The 19,644-nt window shown below is 49.7% G+C and overlaps 1 protein-coding gene across 2 annotated transcripts in view; it reads left to right on the plus strand.

Annotated features, from left to right (window-relative positions):
* The window catches only part of plbd2 (phospholipase B domain containing 2), a 94,830-nt gene that overhangs the window by 66,022 nt on the left and 9,164 nt on the right, over positions 1–19,644 (plus strand). For both annotated transcript variants that reach the window (XM_072496294.1, XM_072496301.1), the window contains 5 exons: positions 173–273; positions 3,830–4,044; positions 9,938–10,032; positions 12,807–12,967; positions 19,270–19,365. In XM_072496294.1, coding sequence (XP_072352395.1) covers positions 173–273; positions 3,830–4,044; positions 9,938–10,032; positions 12,807–12,967; positions 19,270–19,365 — 668 coding nt within the window. The remainder of the gene's footprint in view (positions 1–172; positions 274–3,829; positions 4,045–9,937; positions 10,033–12,806; positions 12,968–19,269; positions 19,366–19,644) is intronic.

Consider the following 19,644-nt stretch of genomic DNA (forward strand, 5'->3'; position numbering starts at 1 on the left):
GCTGTCAGCAAGCCAATTCATTTTGCTTTTTGAGTGTTGGAGTTGGGGGAATTGGTAATAGTGAAACAAGAAGTTATTTTGAAGGGGTTAATTTTCCGAGATAAGGTAAAGGAAGACTAAGAATGTACCACCAAGACTTTCAACATAAATATCTATGTTTTAAATGTATTAGGTGAGATTGATATTACTTCAGCTACAAGGACTGGAGGACAGCTATAATAATCACGTTGCATTTCCTCAAGGAAAGTTCAACATTCGTCCTTTTGGATTTATGTAAGTAGTTTATTCTATTACATTCTGGCACTTTTGTTTCGGTTAACGAGGAAATCTGATTTTACTGAAATATTTATTGTTGAGCTGCTTCCATTATCTATCCTCCCTTGTCCCAAATAAATCAAATTAATGGATGTTCCTTAGAGTTAAAGTAAACATTTCAGCTTCAATAAACTTCAAGCTTGCAGTTGTTAGAGTTTTGTTAAGTAATGGTAACAAGGGATATAGATCAAAGGCTGGTAAATTGCATCAAGTGCAAACCAGACATGATCTAATTGAACAACACTGAATGTCCTCCTATGTTTGTATTTTCATATACCTGGGGAAATCATCTTTTAAAAATCATTTTCAGCCCTCTTGCTATCTCGTAAACCTTTCTGTATAAGCCAACTCTTAGAAGCTGCAGAGTCCCAGTCTCTTCAGCTATTTCTCATAACTCAACGACGAGACTAGGGGCGCGATCTAACCAAATTTGTTCTAAGTGTGGTAGCGAGTGGGAAATGCCAGGTGTTTCCCGCCAGCTGACCTCCCGACGGCATTACCGGTATACAACGTTAATTAGGCCATTTAACGATGCCATACAGGCTTCACGCCGCAAATGACTGATTCGCTGGAATCGTGCCTGGCAGCTCCCCGCTAAAGAGGGGGAACAGCTCTTAAACCCATCCCCCAGAACAAAGCCCAGACAGCACATAGACATGCCACAGCGCAGACCAGCTCCACGATTCGGGGATGACAACCTGGCCAGGCTCATTGACGAGGTCGGGTTCAGACGGGATACACTGTTCTCCCGTAGGGCTCGGCGGGTAAGTCCCAGGCCAGTCAGTGCCCGGCCTGGGAGGCAGTGGCAGCAGCCGTCAGCTCGGAGAGTGTCATCAGGAAGATCGCCACCCACTGCCGTGAGAAACTCAACGATCTCCATCGGGCCACACAGGTGAGTTAGCACTGGCTCCCTGGCACCACCCCCCCAACACAATACCGCAATGTGTCACATCTGGGTAGCATGGTAGCACAGTGGTTAGCAGTGTTCATTCACAGCACCAGGGTCCTAGGTTCGATTCCCGGCTTGGGTCACTGTCTCTGTGGAGTCTGTACGTTCTTCCTGTTTCTTCCGGTTTCCTCCCTCAAGTCCCAAAAGGCGTGCTGTTAAGTAATTTGGACATTCTGAATTCTCCCTCAGTGTACCCGAACAGGCGCCGGAGTATGGCGACTAGGGGCTTTTCACAGTAACTTCATTGCAGTGTTAATGTAAGCCTACTTGTGACAATAAAGATTATTATTAAAAAAAGATGGAGGCAGGAACATCCTGGGAGACAGCAGTCGGAGGTCTGCTGGATCCCAGGACCCTGCTGAGTCCCAGTCAGACGCTGGGCCTCTGGATCAGGTTATCCCGGAGCTGATGCAGACGATTCCCCGGAGAGGGGAAGTCAGCGACACTCCAATGTCTCCATAACTGGTTGGAGAAGCCTCAAAGGCTATGGGCACCGGCAATGCTGGCACCGAGGCCAACACTGCTTGGGTGGTCACTGCAGTGGAAAGCCTGGAGCACGGCCCAGCAGCATGAGTGGTGGTGCCCGTGGCATTGCTCAGTCAGTGACAGCCATGGCTGAGTGCCTTGACAGCATGTCCAAGTCACTGGGGGACTTTCCGAGGCGCTGCGGAGAAGGTCCCGGTCGCTGGTTGACATGTTCCAGTCTCAGGTGGACCTGGCTGGGGTGCTGCGGAGAATATCCCAGTCTCAGGTGGGTATTGCTGAGGTGCTCCAAAGCATGGCTCAGTTGCTGAGGACTGTGTCCCAGATGCAGATGGACACTGGCGAGGCATTGCAGAGCAGGGCCCGCTCGTCGAGGGCATTGACACCATTGGCGCAGACATCAGGGAGCCAGGTGACACAGGGGTATTCGGAGCTCAATCTAGCTGCCCCTCTATCCCGAGGTGACCCTCAGGACCCAACGGGTACTGATTGGGAAGAGGGAGGCTGACCCGGAGTGTCCCCATGGAGTGCCAACGGTGGTCACCAGCTCTCCTGAGTCCACCCCCCCTGACAATGGCACGTCCCGGGGTCAGCATGCGGAACAGGGTGACACAATGAGGAAAGTGTCACTACCAGGTCGGACGGGCCCTCCGGCCCCAAACCCTACAGAGAACCCCGCCAGAGGCATCAAAGGTTCCAGGACGCGGTAAGCAGCAAGTTGCATCCTGGGAACACACCTAGATGTCGGGTAGAGCACGGATGACGAAGCAGATAGTGGATCACTGTGAGGGTACTGGGTGAGGAGGGAGGGTGGCACCATCGGCAGCTAGGGACGACTGATATCACGACTGTACACCATTAAAATCTTTACTCACGAAACATGTGAAGCCTCTGTCACGTTATTGCACACTGTAGACTGGCACGCACCCCCCTTCCCTGGTGGCTCTTCGCCCTCCCCCGGGCTCCCAGCTACCAGATCTGCCCCCCCTCATCACTCTCCTGCCTTGTACATTGACCCGCTGACAGTGCTGACGCAGGCCCATCACCCTGGAGTGATGGTACACAGACCATGGAACATGGCGATTGTGGGGTGGGGGGAGAGGGTGGGTATGGGGACGATCGGGTGGGGGAGGGAAGGGAGGGGGTAGTGTGAGGCTTGGTGGGGAGCACAGATAATGGGGAAAGTGGCTGGGAAGGATGGAGGGGGGAGAGGACGGGACGAGCCACGTCTTAAGAGAAGTGGGCGAGGGACTTGTCCTCCAGCCCCTCCTGGTCCGACTCCTCAGTGGTGGCTGCATGTTCCTCTTCCCCCACCTCCAGCAGGCTGGCTGCTGGTGTGCCAGGTTGTGGAGGGCACAGCAGACCACCACAAAGCGGGTGACCCTCCTGAGGGTGTACTGCAGTGCACTACCAGAGCAGTTGAGGCAATGGAACCGCATTTTAAGCAGTCCGATGCACCGCTCAATGATAGCCCAAGTGGCCAAATGGGTTTCCTAATATCGGGTCTCTGAATCAGTCACCAGCCTCCATACTGGCGTCATTGGCCAGGCCCTAAGCTGGTACCTAAGCCTCCAGGCCTGCAGCAGCACCACGAGGGCAGCTTCTGCGGGGTCCAGGATATCATCCATGATGTAATATCTGTAAGAAATTGGAGAGGGTGAGAAACAGACAATCAGCTATGGCTTCCATTCGGTTCCCTTTGGCCCCCAGCCTTACATCCCCTGTCATCTCTCAGGGTGCCACCCCACAGGCCCTGCACACGCACCCCCTGCCGCATCTTTGGGTTGTGGGAGAATGTGCAAACTCCACACGGACAGTGACTCTGGGCCGGGATCGAACCCAGGTCCTCAGCGCTGTGAGGCAGCAGTGCTAACCACTGCACCACCATTCCTCCCTTCATTTCTATTATTAACCGAAACATCTCTACAGGAGAAAGTGAGTCTGCAAACCCGGTGAAACCTGTGGTGATTACTAATAATTCTGCGGGAAAGTGCACAATGCTGGTTTTGTTGCAGTGTTATCATTACCATAGGTTAACAAAAGTTTTTTTCCCCCCTATTTACTTAATAAATTACATTGAAGTCTCTTTCAGATGGCTGGTGACTTGGAGGATCTTGAATTAGTATTTAATAAAACTGACTCTTCAAAGGCTTTTGGTTCGGGGTCATGCTCTGCCCTCATCAAACTGTTGCCAGGCAACAAAGACCTCCTGGTATCTCATGACACCTGGACCAATTATCAGACAATGCTGCGAATCATCAAGAAATACAAGCTGTCCTTTAAATTCACCCCAGGAGGTAAGCATGCAAGTTTGATCATTTGTAAAATTGTAAAATTACTTCTGCGGGGCTTTCATTTCTCAAAGCACAGCCTCCCTGAACTTTAATACGTAAATCACACAAAAATAACAAAGATCCAATCATAAATTTCATGACGGGTAATGTTTAGGTTGATTTGAATTTAGGTTTGCATTGAAACGTGGAATCCATGAGAGTAGCAGAGATATCCCCGAAGAAGGGAGTTATAGAATGGTCTTGTTCCAACAGTAAAATAACCACCAGTCTGCTGACATTGTAAGCTTCTTTTATACGTATGTCAGATCTCAGGGGACCACCAAGGCAATTTCTCACCATATGCCTTTTACCATTGGAACTTATGCTCAATTCAGCCTATACTTCTTGATTAAACATTTCCCTTCTCTGCTGGTTATAAGGTTTTGAGGAGCATCAACAATCATGGATTCAGTTGCTACTGATCTTTAGCATAACTTTGTGTATTAACGATTACTCTCTCTCAGAAAAATCTGAAGGATAGCTGGTGTGGAAATGAAAATTGTCTTTAGAGAGTAGGGATGGTGCTATTGAATGTGAAGCAGGGCACTGGTGTTCCACATTTTCTTTCTTCCTTTAAAAACTGAATACGACTTGTGAATAAAACATTTCATTGTAAGTAACCCTATATCGGGACTCCTGGTGGCAATATGCAGAAGAGCAGTCGCACACGAGATGGCTCCCACCAGTGAACTTTGATTTAGAATATAGAACATTACAGCGCATTACAGGCCCTTCGGCCCTCGATATTGCGCCGACCTGTGAAACCACTTTAAAGCCCATCTACACTATTCCCTTATCGTCCATATGTCTATCCAATGACCATTTGAATGCCCTTAGTGTTGGCGAGTCCACTACTGTTGCAGGCAGGGCATTCCACGCCCTTACTACTCTCTGAGTAAAGAACCTACCTCTGACATCTGTCCTATATCTATCTCCCCTCAACTTAAAGCTATGTCCCCTCGTGCTAGACATCACCATCCGAGGAAAAAGGCTCTCACTGTCCACCCTATCCAATCCTCTGATCATCTTGTATGCCTCAATTAAGTCACCTCTTAACCTTCTTCTCTCTAACGAAAACAGCCTCAAGTCCGTCAGCCTTTCCACATAAGATCTTCCCTCCATACCAGGCAACATTCTGGTAAATCTCCTCTGCACCCTTTCTAATGCTTCCACATCCTTCCTATAATGCGGCGACCAGAATTGCACGCAATACTCCAAATGCGGCCGCACCAGAGTGTTGTATAGCTGCAACATGACCTCATGGCTCCTAAACTCAATCCCTCTACCAATAAAAGCTAACACACCGTACGCCTTCTTAACAACCCTCTCAACCTGGGTGGCAACTTTCAGGGATCTATGTACATGGGCACCGAGATCTCTCTGCTCATCCACACTGCCAAGTATCTTACCATTAGCCCAGTATTCTGTCTTCCTGTTATTCCTTCCAAAATGAATCACCTCACACTTTTCTGCATTAAACTCCATTTGCCACCTCCCAGCCCAGCGCTGCAGCTTATCTATGTCCCTCTGTAACTTGTAACATCCTTCCGCACTGTCCACTGTTCATTGGGCATTTTGGTGCTGTGTGCTTGGATTGTTACTGTGGGTTTTGTGGGATGGGTGTTGCTGTTCTTGTTTCTTTCCTTATTCCTGGATCGGTTTCTTCCAACACCATGCCGGAGATATTTAATGTCGATCTAGTGCCATATCCACTGGTGGCCAGACTCGCCACTGCTGCAGACTGGGATGAAGGCGGATGTCCTAGCCTTTGCCTCGTTAATAGTCCAGAGACAAGTTTTGCTTAGGTGGAGGTCTCTTACTCCGCCCAGTGCCTCGGCTTGGTTGGGTGGCCTATGTTGATCCTGCATTTAGAGAAGGTTAAGTATATAATAATAATAATCGCTTATTGTCACAAGTAGGCTTCAATTAAGTTACTGTGAAAAGCACCTAGTCGCCACATTCCTGCACCTGTTCGGGGAGGCCGGTACGGGAATTGAACCCGCGATGCTGGCATTGCTCTGCATTACAAGCCAGCTGTTTAGCCCACTGTGTTAAACCAGCCCCTGTATATCATTAGGGGTTCGGTAGAATGGCACTACCTAAGGTGGCAGCCATTTATTCCCTTTTTTAATGAGTCAGTCACCGTAAGTTGTTAAGGGGTTTATTTTGATGTTAAGGGGGTAAATTAGCTTGTGCTTGTGATTGTCTGTTGTGTTTTTTGACATTGTGTCTTGAATTAATTGGTTTATATTATTTTGTTTATAGTAGAAAATTCTCCATGAACAGATTTGTTTTAACAAAATAATTTTGGTAGAGATGAAAATGAACTAGAATCTAAAACTGTAATTTAGAGTAACAGAATACAGGGGGCGATTCTCCCATGCCGCACCATCTGGGAGAATCGCTGCCAACGCCAGTTTTTCACGCGGCGCTGGTCTGACGCCCTCCACGGTTGCCCCCGGGACCGAGACACCCAGCTGGAGTGCCGTGGCAGGAAGGTGGCGAAGACACCCTTCCAATACGAGGGCATGTTGAAGGGCTGTGTCCGCTGGCACTGCGATGAGAAGAGTCGGGTTGAACTGTGCGGGATACGGATACTGTGGGCAGGTGGCACAGTGCGTGCCTGAATGAACAGTGACCAGGCAGCCGGGGCACCCATTCATCTAAAGGGCCCTGGCTGCCTACATGCCAAAGCGCCCTCCTAACAAATTTTGTTGCCTCTCCCTCCCAAACCAACCTGCTCCCCCCCCCTTCAAGTTCATGATATATTCGCAGCAGCCATCGATGTTCGCCGCAGGGAGGGTGCTGCAGAGGCGGGTGCAGCAGAGGGCCCTGTGCCAGCCGCTGCAGCTGCAGGCCATCACGCCCGACAAGTCCAAGAGGAGGTGAAGGGTGCGGATCACCTCCACGTCGTCGGCCAGGAAGAGGGCGACGACACCGATCCTGATGGGTCACCAGGGGATGGGCAAGAGCTGGTGGTCGTGCCAAGGCGGTAGGCATCCCGTGCGCCACCGTGTGTACAGGGACCGCATTTCCTTCGAGGACCTAACGGAGGCGGCATGCAGTAGGAGACTCCGATTGTGCCGTGAGATGGTCAGCCATATATGCCACCTAATGGCGCACCTGGAACCAGGTGGAACTGGGGGAGGACATACCATCCCAGTGAGGGTGAAGGTGACGGTCACCCTGAATTTCTTCGCGACCAGCTCCTTCCATTCGCCGAGCGGGGACCTTTGCGGTATCAGTTAGGCCTCGGTGCACCGATGCATCCGGGCAGTCACCGATGGCCTTTATGCAGTCGCAGCAAGATACATCAATTTCCCGGAGGACCACGCACACCAGGCTGCCAGGGCATCGCAATTCACCTCAGTGGGCGGCATCCCGATGATACAGGGCATCGTGGATGGTGTGCACGTCAACCTGCGCGCACTAACGCGGGACAGGTCTTCCTAAACAGGAAGGGGACATATTCGATGAACGTCCAAGTGGTGTGCGACCAGGGAATGCGAATAATGCACGTGTGCGCCCAGTACCCGTGAAGCGTGCATGACGCCTTTATATTGGCGCAGTCCTACATCCCCACAATTTTTGAGGGTCACCCACCCCCCGGATGAGGGGCTGGTTGCTGGGCGACAGGGGTTATCCGTTGCGGCCGTGGCTGATGATGCCCATACGGAGGCCACAGACCAACGCGGAGAGCCGGTACAATGAGGCCCTTGCAGCAAACAGGGATGTAGTGGAGAGGTGCTTCGGCCTCCTTAAAATGAGGTTCCGGTGCCCGGACCGCTCAGCAGGCGCTCTGTAGTACGACCCCGACAGGGTCGGAAGGATCGTCGTCGCCTGTTGTGTCTTGCACAACATCGCCCAACAGAGGGGCGATGTGATGGAGGAGGGAGAATCAGGTGAGCCCGAAGAGGCCAGCGACTCTGAACAGGAGAGTGAGGAGGAGGAGGAGGAGGGGGAGGAGGGGGAGGGGGAGGATGGGAGGGCGGCATGGCACAGACACCGTCGGGGTGCGGGATATGGCCGGGAGGCCGCACGACGCCACCGTTTGGGACAGCGGGCACGCGATGTGTTGATCGCCGCACGATTCACACACTGGGGGAGGGCATCGTTGTTCAGGGCACTCGCACAATTGACCTTGCGCACTGTCATCACCCAGCACCCCCCTCACCCACCCCCCGCACCATCGCACAACCCTACCACACATGGCACCACCCTCAAGCAACACTACACTTGCGGCACCTCGTTACTGTCGGTAGACTTTTACTTCCGTAAGCGGGTATGAACAGTGCCATGTTGGATGATGACAACCCGCTCTGCAATGAGCTGTGAGCTACAGATCGCTACTGAATGTCTGAACAACCCCACCTCTATGCGTCATGGACACTCCATCACATGTCCATGTGAGGCAGCGGGCATTGGAGCACTGAGGACAACGGCATGTTTGGTGTCAGGGCACTTACCCTCGCTGTCCTCGTGAGGTCGTGCAGTTTCTTCCTACACTGGTCTCCCGTGCGGGGTTGTGCCCCACAGCGCTGACTGCCGTCCCGACCTCTCGCCATCCACGCCTCACGGGGCTGCATGGCTGCCGGTGCCCGCGTCTCGGGAAGAGGATGGGCCGGCGCTCCTCCACTGCCTCCAGAAGTGCCTCCAGGTCGCTGTCCCGGTAGCGGAGAGCGGCGCGACGGGGCTCATCCATGTCGGGCCCCGGTGTGTGTGCCGATCCGCGCACTTCCTTATACGTAGCGCGGTGTCATCCTGGCGTCGCGCGATGACGCCGTTGGTCCTGCGCAACGCCCACCGTGTTTCTCGCGGCGCCGCTGAGGGCCCCTTTTCTGGCTGTGAATCGGTTGCGGCGGGGGCCTGTTCACGCCGTCATGAAACACGACGGCGAAGATCGGAAAATCGCCCCCACAGTTTCCATGTTGAGAACGATTTGCTCCTTTGTGAATTGGTAATGAGGTTGCAGTTTGTTGTTGGTGAGTGAAGAAAATGCTTTACTCTGCACCTGGTTAGGGAGAGCTTGGTCCTATGTCTTATGTCTTATAAGAATTAAGGGCTATGGAGAGAGAGCGGGTAAATGGAGTTGAAATCAGCCATGATTGAATGGTGGAGTGGACTCGATGGGCCGAATGGCCTTACTTCCGCTGCTGTCTTATGGTCTTATGGTCTATTGCTGTATGCATAAAATCGTACCCACCATTCTGGAAACAGCCGCTGATGTCAACAGACTATCCAGGTGGATGGAATTGTGGGTTGGATGAACCAACTGTTCATCACTGACACCCAAAAGCAGAGATCGTTGGCTTTGACCTTCCTCAAAGTTGGCAGACAGCACTCAAATCGAATCTGCACAGGGCATGTATCATGTGCCCACTTATTCCAAAAGATGAGGGACGACCTGAAGTGCAACTAAAGCCAATAGGTCCCAGACAATGGAACACCTGCCCACCAAGATTTATTGCTGGAGGCACCCCATTTCTCCACTTGGCATCTCTGGAGGCTATCGAATGGATAGCCAAACTTGACATCTCGTTATCAACATTTCCCCACATACAAAAATAAGTAGTTGGCACTCCTGTTTGCCTGAAGTCTATTCTGTGCCCCAGCTTGCAACTTTGCATAACGTTTGTTTTTTTAAATTACCTTTGTAAATGCATCAATTGGGACATTCCAAAAATATGAATGTTGAAATGGGTGTGTTTAAAATCTGCCTGCAATTGTACCTGTTTTCCCACTGGCACATAGCTTTTTGAAAGAAAAAAGATTAGAGTCATGAACTTCTGAATTATAATATGCTATAAATTCCATCCCTATTAAAATTGACTTTTAAAATCATTTTTTGTTTGCTTAGGGGATTCCCCAATACCAGGAGAGGAGCAGGCGTTTTCATCTTATCCCGGGACTTTATTTTCTGGTGATGATTTCTACATCATGAGCAGTAGATTGGTAAGCAATGTGTATTTTCTATTAAATCTCTATTTTCTCAGTTAGTTCTTTAATGAACCTTAAAAGCCACTTACAAGCAGATCATCTGTGGCATTACTCATGGTAAGGCATAGGATAGAGTGTTTGATGAATTGTGTTTGGTAAGCATAACATTAACCACCCCTCTCAGTTCCAAAACAGCCTGAGATGATTAGCCTTTCTATCGCAGATCTCCTTACCACTCATTCCTATGTCTATACTCACCATATGTGTTTGTGTTTTTCTCTTTCTTGCTCCCTCCTTCCCACCTTGCCCGTACGTTTCCCTGAGGGGGCACAGTAAGGTCGCTGAATTGAATAAATAGTGAATACTGGTTTAGCACACTGGGCTAAATAGCTGGCTTTTAAAGCAGACCAAGGCAGGCCAGCAGCACGGTTCAATTCCCATACCAGCCTCCCCGAACAGGTGCCGAAATGTGGCGACTAGGGGCTTTTCACAGTATCTTCATTGAAGCCTACTTGTGACAATGAGCGATTTTCATTGCATTTCATTTCAATACTGGACTCCTGAGCACCAGCACATTCACCTGCTTGTTCTAAACATTATAAATTGTGTTCATATATTGCTTTTAATGTGCTCCAAAACACTTCACAAGAGCACAACCAAACCACAATTGCCACTGAGCCAAAGAAGGACATTTTAGGAAAGGAGGCTTAAAGCTTGGCTAAGAAGATATGTTTAGAAGTGTATTTCATAAACAGTGAAGAGGTGTAGGAAGGGATTCCCAACGTTTAGTGCCTTGATCAACAGCTGAATGCATTGGCTGCACACGGAGGAATAAAGGAAGTGAGGGATGCACATGCAGAAGGAGTTAGATGAATGCAGACTTCTCACACAGGATTGCAGGAGGTCACAGAAGTAGGGAGGGCCGAGGACAAGGAGGGACTTGAACAGGAGACTGAAAGTTTTTAAAATCCCTGAGTTGGTGGATCAGGATTCAGTGCAGGTTGGCGAGTACAAGTGATGGGTGGTGAAAGTAGGCTGTCTTGTGATGAAAACAGTAAGAAGTCTTACAACACCAGGTTAAAGTCCAACAGGTTTGTTTCGATGTCACTAGCTTTCGGAGTGCTGCTCCTTCCTCGGGTGAATGAAGAGGTATGTTCCAGAAACACATATATAGACAGATTCAAAGATGCCAGACAATGCTTGGAATGCGAGCATTAGCAGGTGATTAAATCTTTACAGATCCAGAGATGGGGTAACCCCAGGTTAAAGAGGTGTGAATTGTGTCAAGCCAGGACAGTTGGTAGGATTTCGCAGGCCAGATGGTGGGGGATGAATGTAATGCGACATGAATCCCAGGTCCCGGTTGAGGCCGCACTCATGTGTGCGGAACTTGGCTATAAGCTTCTGCTCGGCGATTCTGCATTGTCGCACGTCCTGAAGGCCGCCTTGGAGAACGCTTACCCGGAGATCAGAGGCTGAATGCCCTTGACTGCTGAAGTGTTCCCCGACTGGAAGGGAACATTCCTGCCTGGTGATTGTCGCGCAATGTCCGTTCATTCGTTGTCGCAGTGTCTGCATGGTCTCGCCAACGTACCACGCTTCGGGACATCCTTTCCTGCAGCGTATGAGGTAGACAACGTTGGCCGATTCGCACGAGTATGTACCGCGTACCTGATGGGTGGTGTTCTCACGTATAATGGTGGTATCCATGTCGATGATCTGGCACGTCTTGCAGAGATTGCCATGGCAGGGTTGTGTGGTGTCGTGGTCACTGTTCTGAAGGCTGGGTAGTTTGCTGCAAACAATGGTTTGTTTGAGCTTGCGCGGTTGTTTGAAGGCAAGTAGTGGGGGTGTGGGGATGACCTTGGCAAGATGTTCATCTTCATCGATGACGTGTTGAAGGCTGTGAAGAAGATGTCGTAGTTTCTCTGCTCCGGGAAAGTACTGGACGACGAAGGGTATTCTGTCGGTTGTGTCCCATGTTTGTCTTTTGAGGAGGTCGGTGCGTTTTTTTGCTGTGGCGCGTTGGAACTGTCGATCGATGAGACGAGCGCCATATCCCGTTCATACGAGGGAATCTTTCAATGTCTGTTACGCTCCTCCTCGTCTGAGCAGATCCTGTGTATACAGAGAGCTTGTCCATAGGGGATGGCTTCTTTAATGCGTTTAAGGTGGAAACTGGAGAAGTGGAGCATCGTGAGGTTATCCGTAGGTTTGCGGTAAAGCGAAGTGCTGAGGTGACCGTCCTTGATGGAGACAAGTGTGTCCAAGAATGCAACTGATTTGGGAGAGCAGTCCATGCTGAGTCTGATGGTTGGATGGAATTTATTGATGTCATCGTGTCGTCGTTTCAATGATTCTTCGCCGTGGGTCCAAAGGAAAAAAATGTCATGGATGTATCTGGTGTATAACGTCGGTTGAAGGTCCTGTGCGGTGAGTAGGTCTTGTTCAAACTTGTGCATGAAGATGTTGGCGTATTGGGGTGCAAATTTGGCATATTGGGGTGCGAAGATGTGTGAAGGGGAGGTAGAATTCTCATGGCAGCTGATTCTGAAAGTATGTGACTTAGTCCAGCTTTTAGTAAACATGTAAGTGGAGAGAAAGGTATCCAAGAATACCAACAAAGAGAGTAGAAATAGCTAATTAAGGGGAAAAAGCAAATCAATAAGGAAGGGAAAAAAGTGACATTCTTCATCACATCGATGACCACCACAATTTGAAAATTGAAGTGCTGAAAGTTTAATATGATGCATTATTGAAAATTATATTGCTTTCATTTTTCCTGTTAGGTTGCCTTAGAAACCACAATTGGGAACAATAACGCGCATTTGTGGAAGTTTGTGCAGCCCATTGGTGCTGTGATGGAGTGGATAAGGAATTTAGTAGCTAATCGACTGGCTGAGAGTGGTGCGGAATGGGCTGGAATTTTTAAGAATTTCAACAGCGGCACGTAAGATCTGTCAATTTTAACTGTCTTGTATTGTACCACACAGCTTTTTAAAAAAAATATTTTCTGAGGTGTGGGTGAGTTGGCACGGTTAGCATTTATTGACCATTTATATCATGGGAGGGATTTTAATGCCCCCCACGGCATTTTACGTGGCGGTAATTTTCATAGCGGACGAGCCTTTTCATCACAAGACAGCCTACTTTCACCGCTGCCCACCACTTGTACTCACAGACCAGTAATTTTCCTCCTTTTTCATCACATTCAGGATCCAGTTTTAAATACAGGCTGATTTTTCTCCTTATCCTCAAATGAAATTACTCAGCCCCGAAAATCTTGCATCTCTCTCTTTTTGACATGTATCGAAATGCTCAGTGACATCAGAACAATGCTAATTAAAACTGTGTAAAACAAATTTTGTATTTCCCTAACAAGATTTCTACATGTGAAAGTTTAGTTCAGAGTATACTTGCGTTTGAATGACTTTCTCATTACATTTTTGCTACTTAATTGATTTCTGTAACTTCAAGTCTCAGGAAGGACTCATTGAGTGGAGAGAGTGACTAATTAAGGGCCCTGTCCAATGCCAAGGACTTGGTAAATGGGAGAATCGTGGACTTTTGTCTAGTGTGATTGAATTTAAGTACATCCCAAGTATATGTTAAGTTCTATTTAATAATCTATTTTTACATAACAATATCCAAGTAAATGTAAAATGCAAACACAGCAATCGGGTATTTTAGACCTGGAACCAATTAAATTGAATTCAGTCATCAGAAAGCAAATATCGCAATTGGATTCAGCAAAACATCTGTAGTGCCAATGATACATTAATTCTGAGGAGCTATTGCTGCTAGCGAATTGGCAATCGTGGGTAAGTTAGCACTTCACACAACCCAGGTGGATTCCCGTGGGTGGGCGGGCCATGTAGCATGTGGGAATCATTGCCTAGCATCCCAATCACACCTTTATGTACACTGTGCTTGAACATTGCGGGAGGCAACACCACGCATGCAGCAGCCAACATCCAAATACCTAGGGGATGGGACACAGCTCCGGAGATGGGTGGAGGATGGGTGAGTGCTACGGGCTGGGGGAGATGCCTGAAGAGATGGGCCAAGGGTTCAGAGGTCGCATTGCGGAAGAAAGTGACGGAGGCATCATACTGCTTGTGGTCAATATTTCACAGGTGACCAACAATGCTCTACTCTCCCGATGGTGTCTCCCGACTCTCCACGCACCCCTCACTCCCGAATTAAGCTCCCCTGTCCCCCGGTGCCCTCCGTGATCCTCAACGTGCTTAACCTTCCTTGCTCCACCGCTACGTCTCGGTGTGTCCCCAGATGTACATCTGAGGTGGAGGAAGCCAGCTGCTTATCACGTCCCATGGCCTGCGATGCCCCTGGCGGGCGTCCTCTGAGGACTCTGGGACCAGAGGGGCCCAGCGCTCTTGTCCACAACACATGCACAGCCGTGCCGCCGTGACCCATTTGCTGACTTCGTGACGCGACTTCATCAAAGGGGTGGATCTCGGGAGAGCTGGTGGCCACCACCCCCACACTATGGAATGGGGCCTGGTTGGCCCTCCCCCCCTGCTTGGTGCCTATAGGGCCACGGGTTCATCTCGGGACAGAGGTGCACCTGGTTTGAGCCCGGTTGCCTCTGCATCATCTGGCTCTGCTAGCCCTGACGGCTCCACAATGTGTCAATGCCCTCGACGATGCTGCTCAGAGATTTTTCTTCCCTCTTGTTGGAGGGAAGAAAAACCTCAAAGTCTGTTCTCGACCGCGTGGTGTTGCTAAAACTTTGTTTAATTCGGAAAAACTGTGTGCACAGAGAAGCGATAGATTCTGCTGCTAGCTTTAGCTCGCAAAAGTCAGCTCTGCCTGTCCTCAGAATTACATGCATATATATTTCAAGTTCTTCGGAGTCACACACAGGTATTGACGTCATTCGATCATTCGGAACAATACAAAGTGATCAGTATGCATATTTCCTGGTCCCCGTAATGGGAAAATGATTAAAGAATACAATGTTTCCTTATAATCTCATGGGTTTGTGCTTAACATATTTAACTTCTAGAAGAGGTGCAAATGTGTTGGACAATGGATCCCTTAGACTTACTGGGGCCTCCTGTGTTTCCTTTTTCATATTCAAATGCTCTGTGAGATGATTAAATCATTTCCAATGTGGGTGACTTTAACCCTTTGCTTGCTGGTTTTCCCTTGGTATATGTTTAACCCCTTGCCTGCTGGTTTGCCCTCGACCTGTGCTATTATAATACTTTGAGACATCCTTATTTTACCAATCCTGACACATATAGCAATTTCTTCCGCTAACACCGGTTCACCTCGGGACAGGGGGGCACTGGTTTGAGCCCGGCTGCCTTTGCGTCATCTGACTCTGCCAGCCCTGACGGCTCCACATTGTGTCAATGCCCTCGACGATGCTGCTCAGAGATTGAGCGCCTTGACAATGCACACCTGCGACTGGGACAAGCTCCGCAGCGCCTCGACCATTCCCATCTGAGAGCGGGACATGTCGCGGCGCACCTCGTCAAGGTGAGCCTGGCACTTGGTCACATCCCCCAGCGAGTCAGACATTCTGTCGAGGCCCTCAGTCATGGCCGTCACCGACTGTACCACGCCTTGGGACACTTTCACTAATGGCGGTGAAGTCATGCACCAGTCTCTCCACTGCTGTCGCCACCCTCACAGTGTTGGCATCAGTGCCAAGCATTGCATCTCCTGTACCCGTAGCTTCTGGGACTCCTCCAATCGACTATGGAGCTACTAGAGTGTCGCTGACATCTCCCTCTGAATGTCCCAGCCCCTCCTTAACGTCTCCAGCAGCTCTACGTAATCCTGGCTCAGCATATAGCAGGGACCTGGGATCCAGCAGACCTCTGACTACTGTCTCGCCTGGGGTTCCTGCCTCCACCTGATGTACATCAACAACTTTGGGTGTTCACCAGATTGTGCCCCAAAAGCCTGTCCATTAACGCTTCCCACCAAGGTGTGTATATCTGTGCTGCTGGAGGGTGGGGATGACAGCTGTGCCGCGTTGATTGTGGCACCCTCGGAGCTCTCCTCCGGAGTGTTCTCCTGGGAGGCAAGGCCACCCAGCATGGTGTTGTCAGCTGGGGGACCTGCAGGAGAATGGACATGTGGTCAGTGGGAGGGATGGGTCAGTCAGTATGGCAATAAAAATTCACGTGTGACAGGTCCTCCGGGTGCGACCCAGTGGATCATCAGCTTTGTGAAGAGAGAGCATTGTTAGCCGCTCACGTGGTTCACAGTGAATTGAGGGTTGGGGGCTGCATGGAGGGCTTGGGGGGGTGGGGAATGCTCGCTTGGGGGCGGAAAGGTCTCAGTGGGGGCTGATGGCATTGGTGTGAATTCACCCGAGCTGTCCAGTATAGGCTGTTGACCTTCTTGCGACACTGTACGAGCTCACAGCCTCCGCAACCTATTCCCAGATGGCACTGGCTGCCCTGTGGCTCACCCCTGGGACCTTCAGGGGAATAGGACATTCCTCTTGGCCTCCATCGCATCGAGGAGCCTCCTCAGGTCTGCATCCTCAAATCTTGATCTTGGGGCCGATTATCTTGGCACCATGGTTGCGAGCTGAGTGGGACTGGCTGTGCAAACGCTGTTTAAGTACTGCTTGACCTTTATGATGCCTCTGTCACTCCCTTCCGCAATGCAGACTGGCCTCTGGACCCCTTGCCCAGTTCTCCAGGCACCCCCCCCACTCCCCGTGGCGCTCACCCACCCTCCAGCTGTGGGCATGTCCCCGGAACTGTGCACCATCCCCTTTGGATCCTCGCTGTCTTCAGGGGATGTCCCGGAGGACTGGAGAATAGCCAATGTTGTTCCTCTGTTTAAGAAGGGTAGCAAGGATAATCCCGGGAACTACAGGCCGGTGAGCCTTACTTCAGTGGTAGGGAAATTACTGGAGAGAATTCTTCGAGACAGGATCTACTCCCATTTGGAAGCAAATGGACGTATTAGTGAGAGGCAGCACGGTTTTGTGAAGGGGAGGTCGTGTCTCACTAACTTGATAGAGTTTTTCGAGGAGGTCACTAAGATGATTGATGCAGGTAGGGCAGTAGATGTTGTCTATATGGACTTCAGTAAGGCCTTTGACAAGGTCCCTCATGGTAGACTAGTACAAAAGGTGAAGTCACACGGGATCAGGGGTGAACTGGCAAGGTGGATACAGAACTGGCTAGGCCATAGAAGGCAGAGGGTAGCAATGGAGGGATGCTTTTCTAATTGGAGGGCTGTGACCAGTGGTGTTCCACAGGGATCAGTGCTGGGACCTTTGCTCTTTGTAGTATATATAAATGATTTGGAGGAAAATGTAACTGGTCTGATGAGTAACTTTGCAGACGACACAAAGGTTGGTGGAATTGCGGATAGCGATGAGGACTGTCTGAGGATACAGCAGGATTTAGATTGTCTGGAGACTTGGGCGGAGAGATGGCAGATGGAGTTTAATCCGGACAAATGTGAGGTAATGCATTTTGGAAGGGTTAATGCAGGTAGGGAATATACAGTGAATGGTAGAACCCTCAAGAGTATTGAAAGTCAAAGAGATCTAGGAGTACAGGTCCACAGGTCATTGAAAGGGGCAACACAGGTGGAGAAGGTAGTCAAGAAGGCATACGGCATGCTTGCCTTCATTGGCCGGGGCATTGAGTATAAGAATTGGCAAGTCACGTTGCAGCTGTATAGAACCTTAGTTAGGCCACACTTGGAGTATAGTGTTCAATTCTGGTCGCCACACTACCAGAAGGATGTGGAGGCTTTAGAGAGGGTGCAGAAGAGATTTACCAGAATGTTGCCTGGTATGGAGGGCATAAGCTATGAGGAGCGATTGAATAAACTCGGTTTGTTCTCACTGGAACGAAGGAGGTTGAGGGGCGACCTGATAGAGGTATACAAAATTATGAGGGGCATAGACAGAGTGGATAGTCAGAGGCTTTTCTCCAGGGTAGAGGGGTCAATTACTAGGGGGCATAGGTTTAAGGTGAGAGGGGCAAAGTTTAGAGTAGATGTACGAGGCAAGTTTTTTACGCAGAGGGTAGTGGGTGCCTGGAACTCACTACCGGAGGAGGTAGTGGAAGCAGGGACGATAGGGACATTTAAGGGGCATCTTGACAAATATATGAATAGGATGGGAATAGAAGGATACGGACCCAGGAAGTGTGGAAGATTGTAGTTTAGTCGGGCAGTATGGTCGGCACGGGCTTGGAGGGCCGAAGGGCCTGTTCCTGTGCTGTACATTTCTTTGTTCTTTGTTCTTTGGGTGTTGAGATGTTGCATGCTGCGTGTATGGTGTTGCCTCCCACAGTGTTCAAGCACAGTGTCCAGGCATCATGGTGATTAGGATGCTGTGCAATGACCATCACATGCTACATGGCTCGCCCACCCACAAGGATCTACTTGGCATGTGTGAAGTGTTCACTTAACCATGATTGGCAATTCCCTATTAGCAATAGCCTTCAGCCGCACGGACAGAGGCCTCAACAGTTGGTGGGGGTTATGTGTGGTCATTCGGGCAGACGGGCAGGGACAAGGGTTGCCCCTGAAACGAGTACACACGATCCAGGGTTGGCATGGTGGTGCCGCGAGCGGTTGCCCCCAGTTACCCCCCTTGCGCCTAACACCCACCCTCCCATGGTGACCCACCCTGTGGAGGGTCCCCCACCCCCAGCCGAGGGTCCCCCATCCCCCGCCGAGTACTGGGGTGGCAAGCCTAGCGCCCCCAGGCTCTTTGCCTGTGAGCAAAGATGGCTACTCACCTCCTCAGCTCTCCACAAAGGCCCTTCCGCCAGGTTCACGTTTTTCAAAAGGAGTACTAATCGGCGCCAGTGTGAGCACTTGCTGGGGAGGCCACTGAATGATGGGAGGTCATTGGATATTGGGTGACTCCCCTTAATTGTATGGAAATTGGGCTAAAGTGGTGATAATTGGTTTCTCGCCACGCTACTGCGAGATCCCGATTTCGCCTGCGGGAGTGGGCCGGTTGCATCGCAAACTGTTTGCTGCCCGGCGCGGATCTCGTTTTTGGCCTCTCCCGCTATTCACCGGCCTCGTTTCGCTGGAATGAGTGCACAACGAGGCCGGAGAATCATGCCCCTAGATCTTTCTTCCTTGATGCACATTCCTGACTCTATCTTCCCTGCCATTTCAATGCTCTCACTCTGCTTTAATGACCACTGAAATAATGTAGAGTAACACAGATTGCAGCTGATAAAACGTTAAGCTATTTAATCGGGTTTTCACTTTGTTTTACAGTTACAATAATCAGTGGATGATTGTGGACTATAACTATTTTACACCAGGCTATTTTAATATTAAAAAGAACTTGTTGACAATTCTCGAACAAATACCGTAAGTATGAATGAGATCTGCTTGATTCATTAATTTACTTTCCCGGAATAACCTTTGTACAGCATTTTCAGAAATTCTCCGTTGCAGCGTATGCTTTCTTTATAAATTATTTCCATTTTTTTCTATAAAAATGTTAACAGAATTTAGAATTTTTGAAGTGTTTTGATTTTTGCCTCGGATGTCTGTATAACTAGAAAAGGTCCAGTTTGTTGATTGTATTCTACAAATCGCTATTGTGCATGTTTTGATATTGTATTCCATAATTTCTCATGTAACCTT

This window comes from Scyliorhinus torazame, chromosome 1, assembly GCF_047496885.1.
Source record: "Scyliorhinus torazame isolate Kashiwa2021f chromosome 1, sScyTor2.1, whole genome shotgun sequence".
NCBI lineage: Eukaryota > Metazoa > Chordata > Chondrichthyes > Carcharhiniformes > Scyliorhinidae > Scyliorhinus > Scyliorhinus torazame.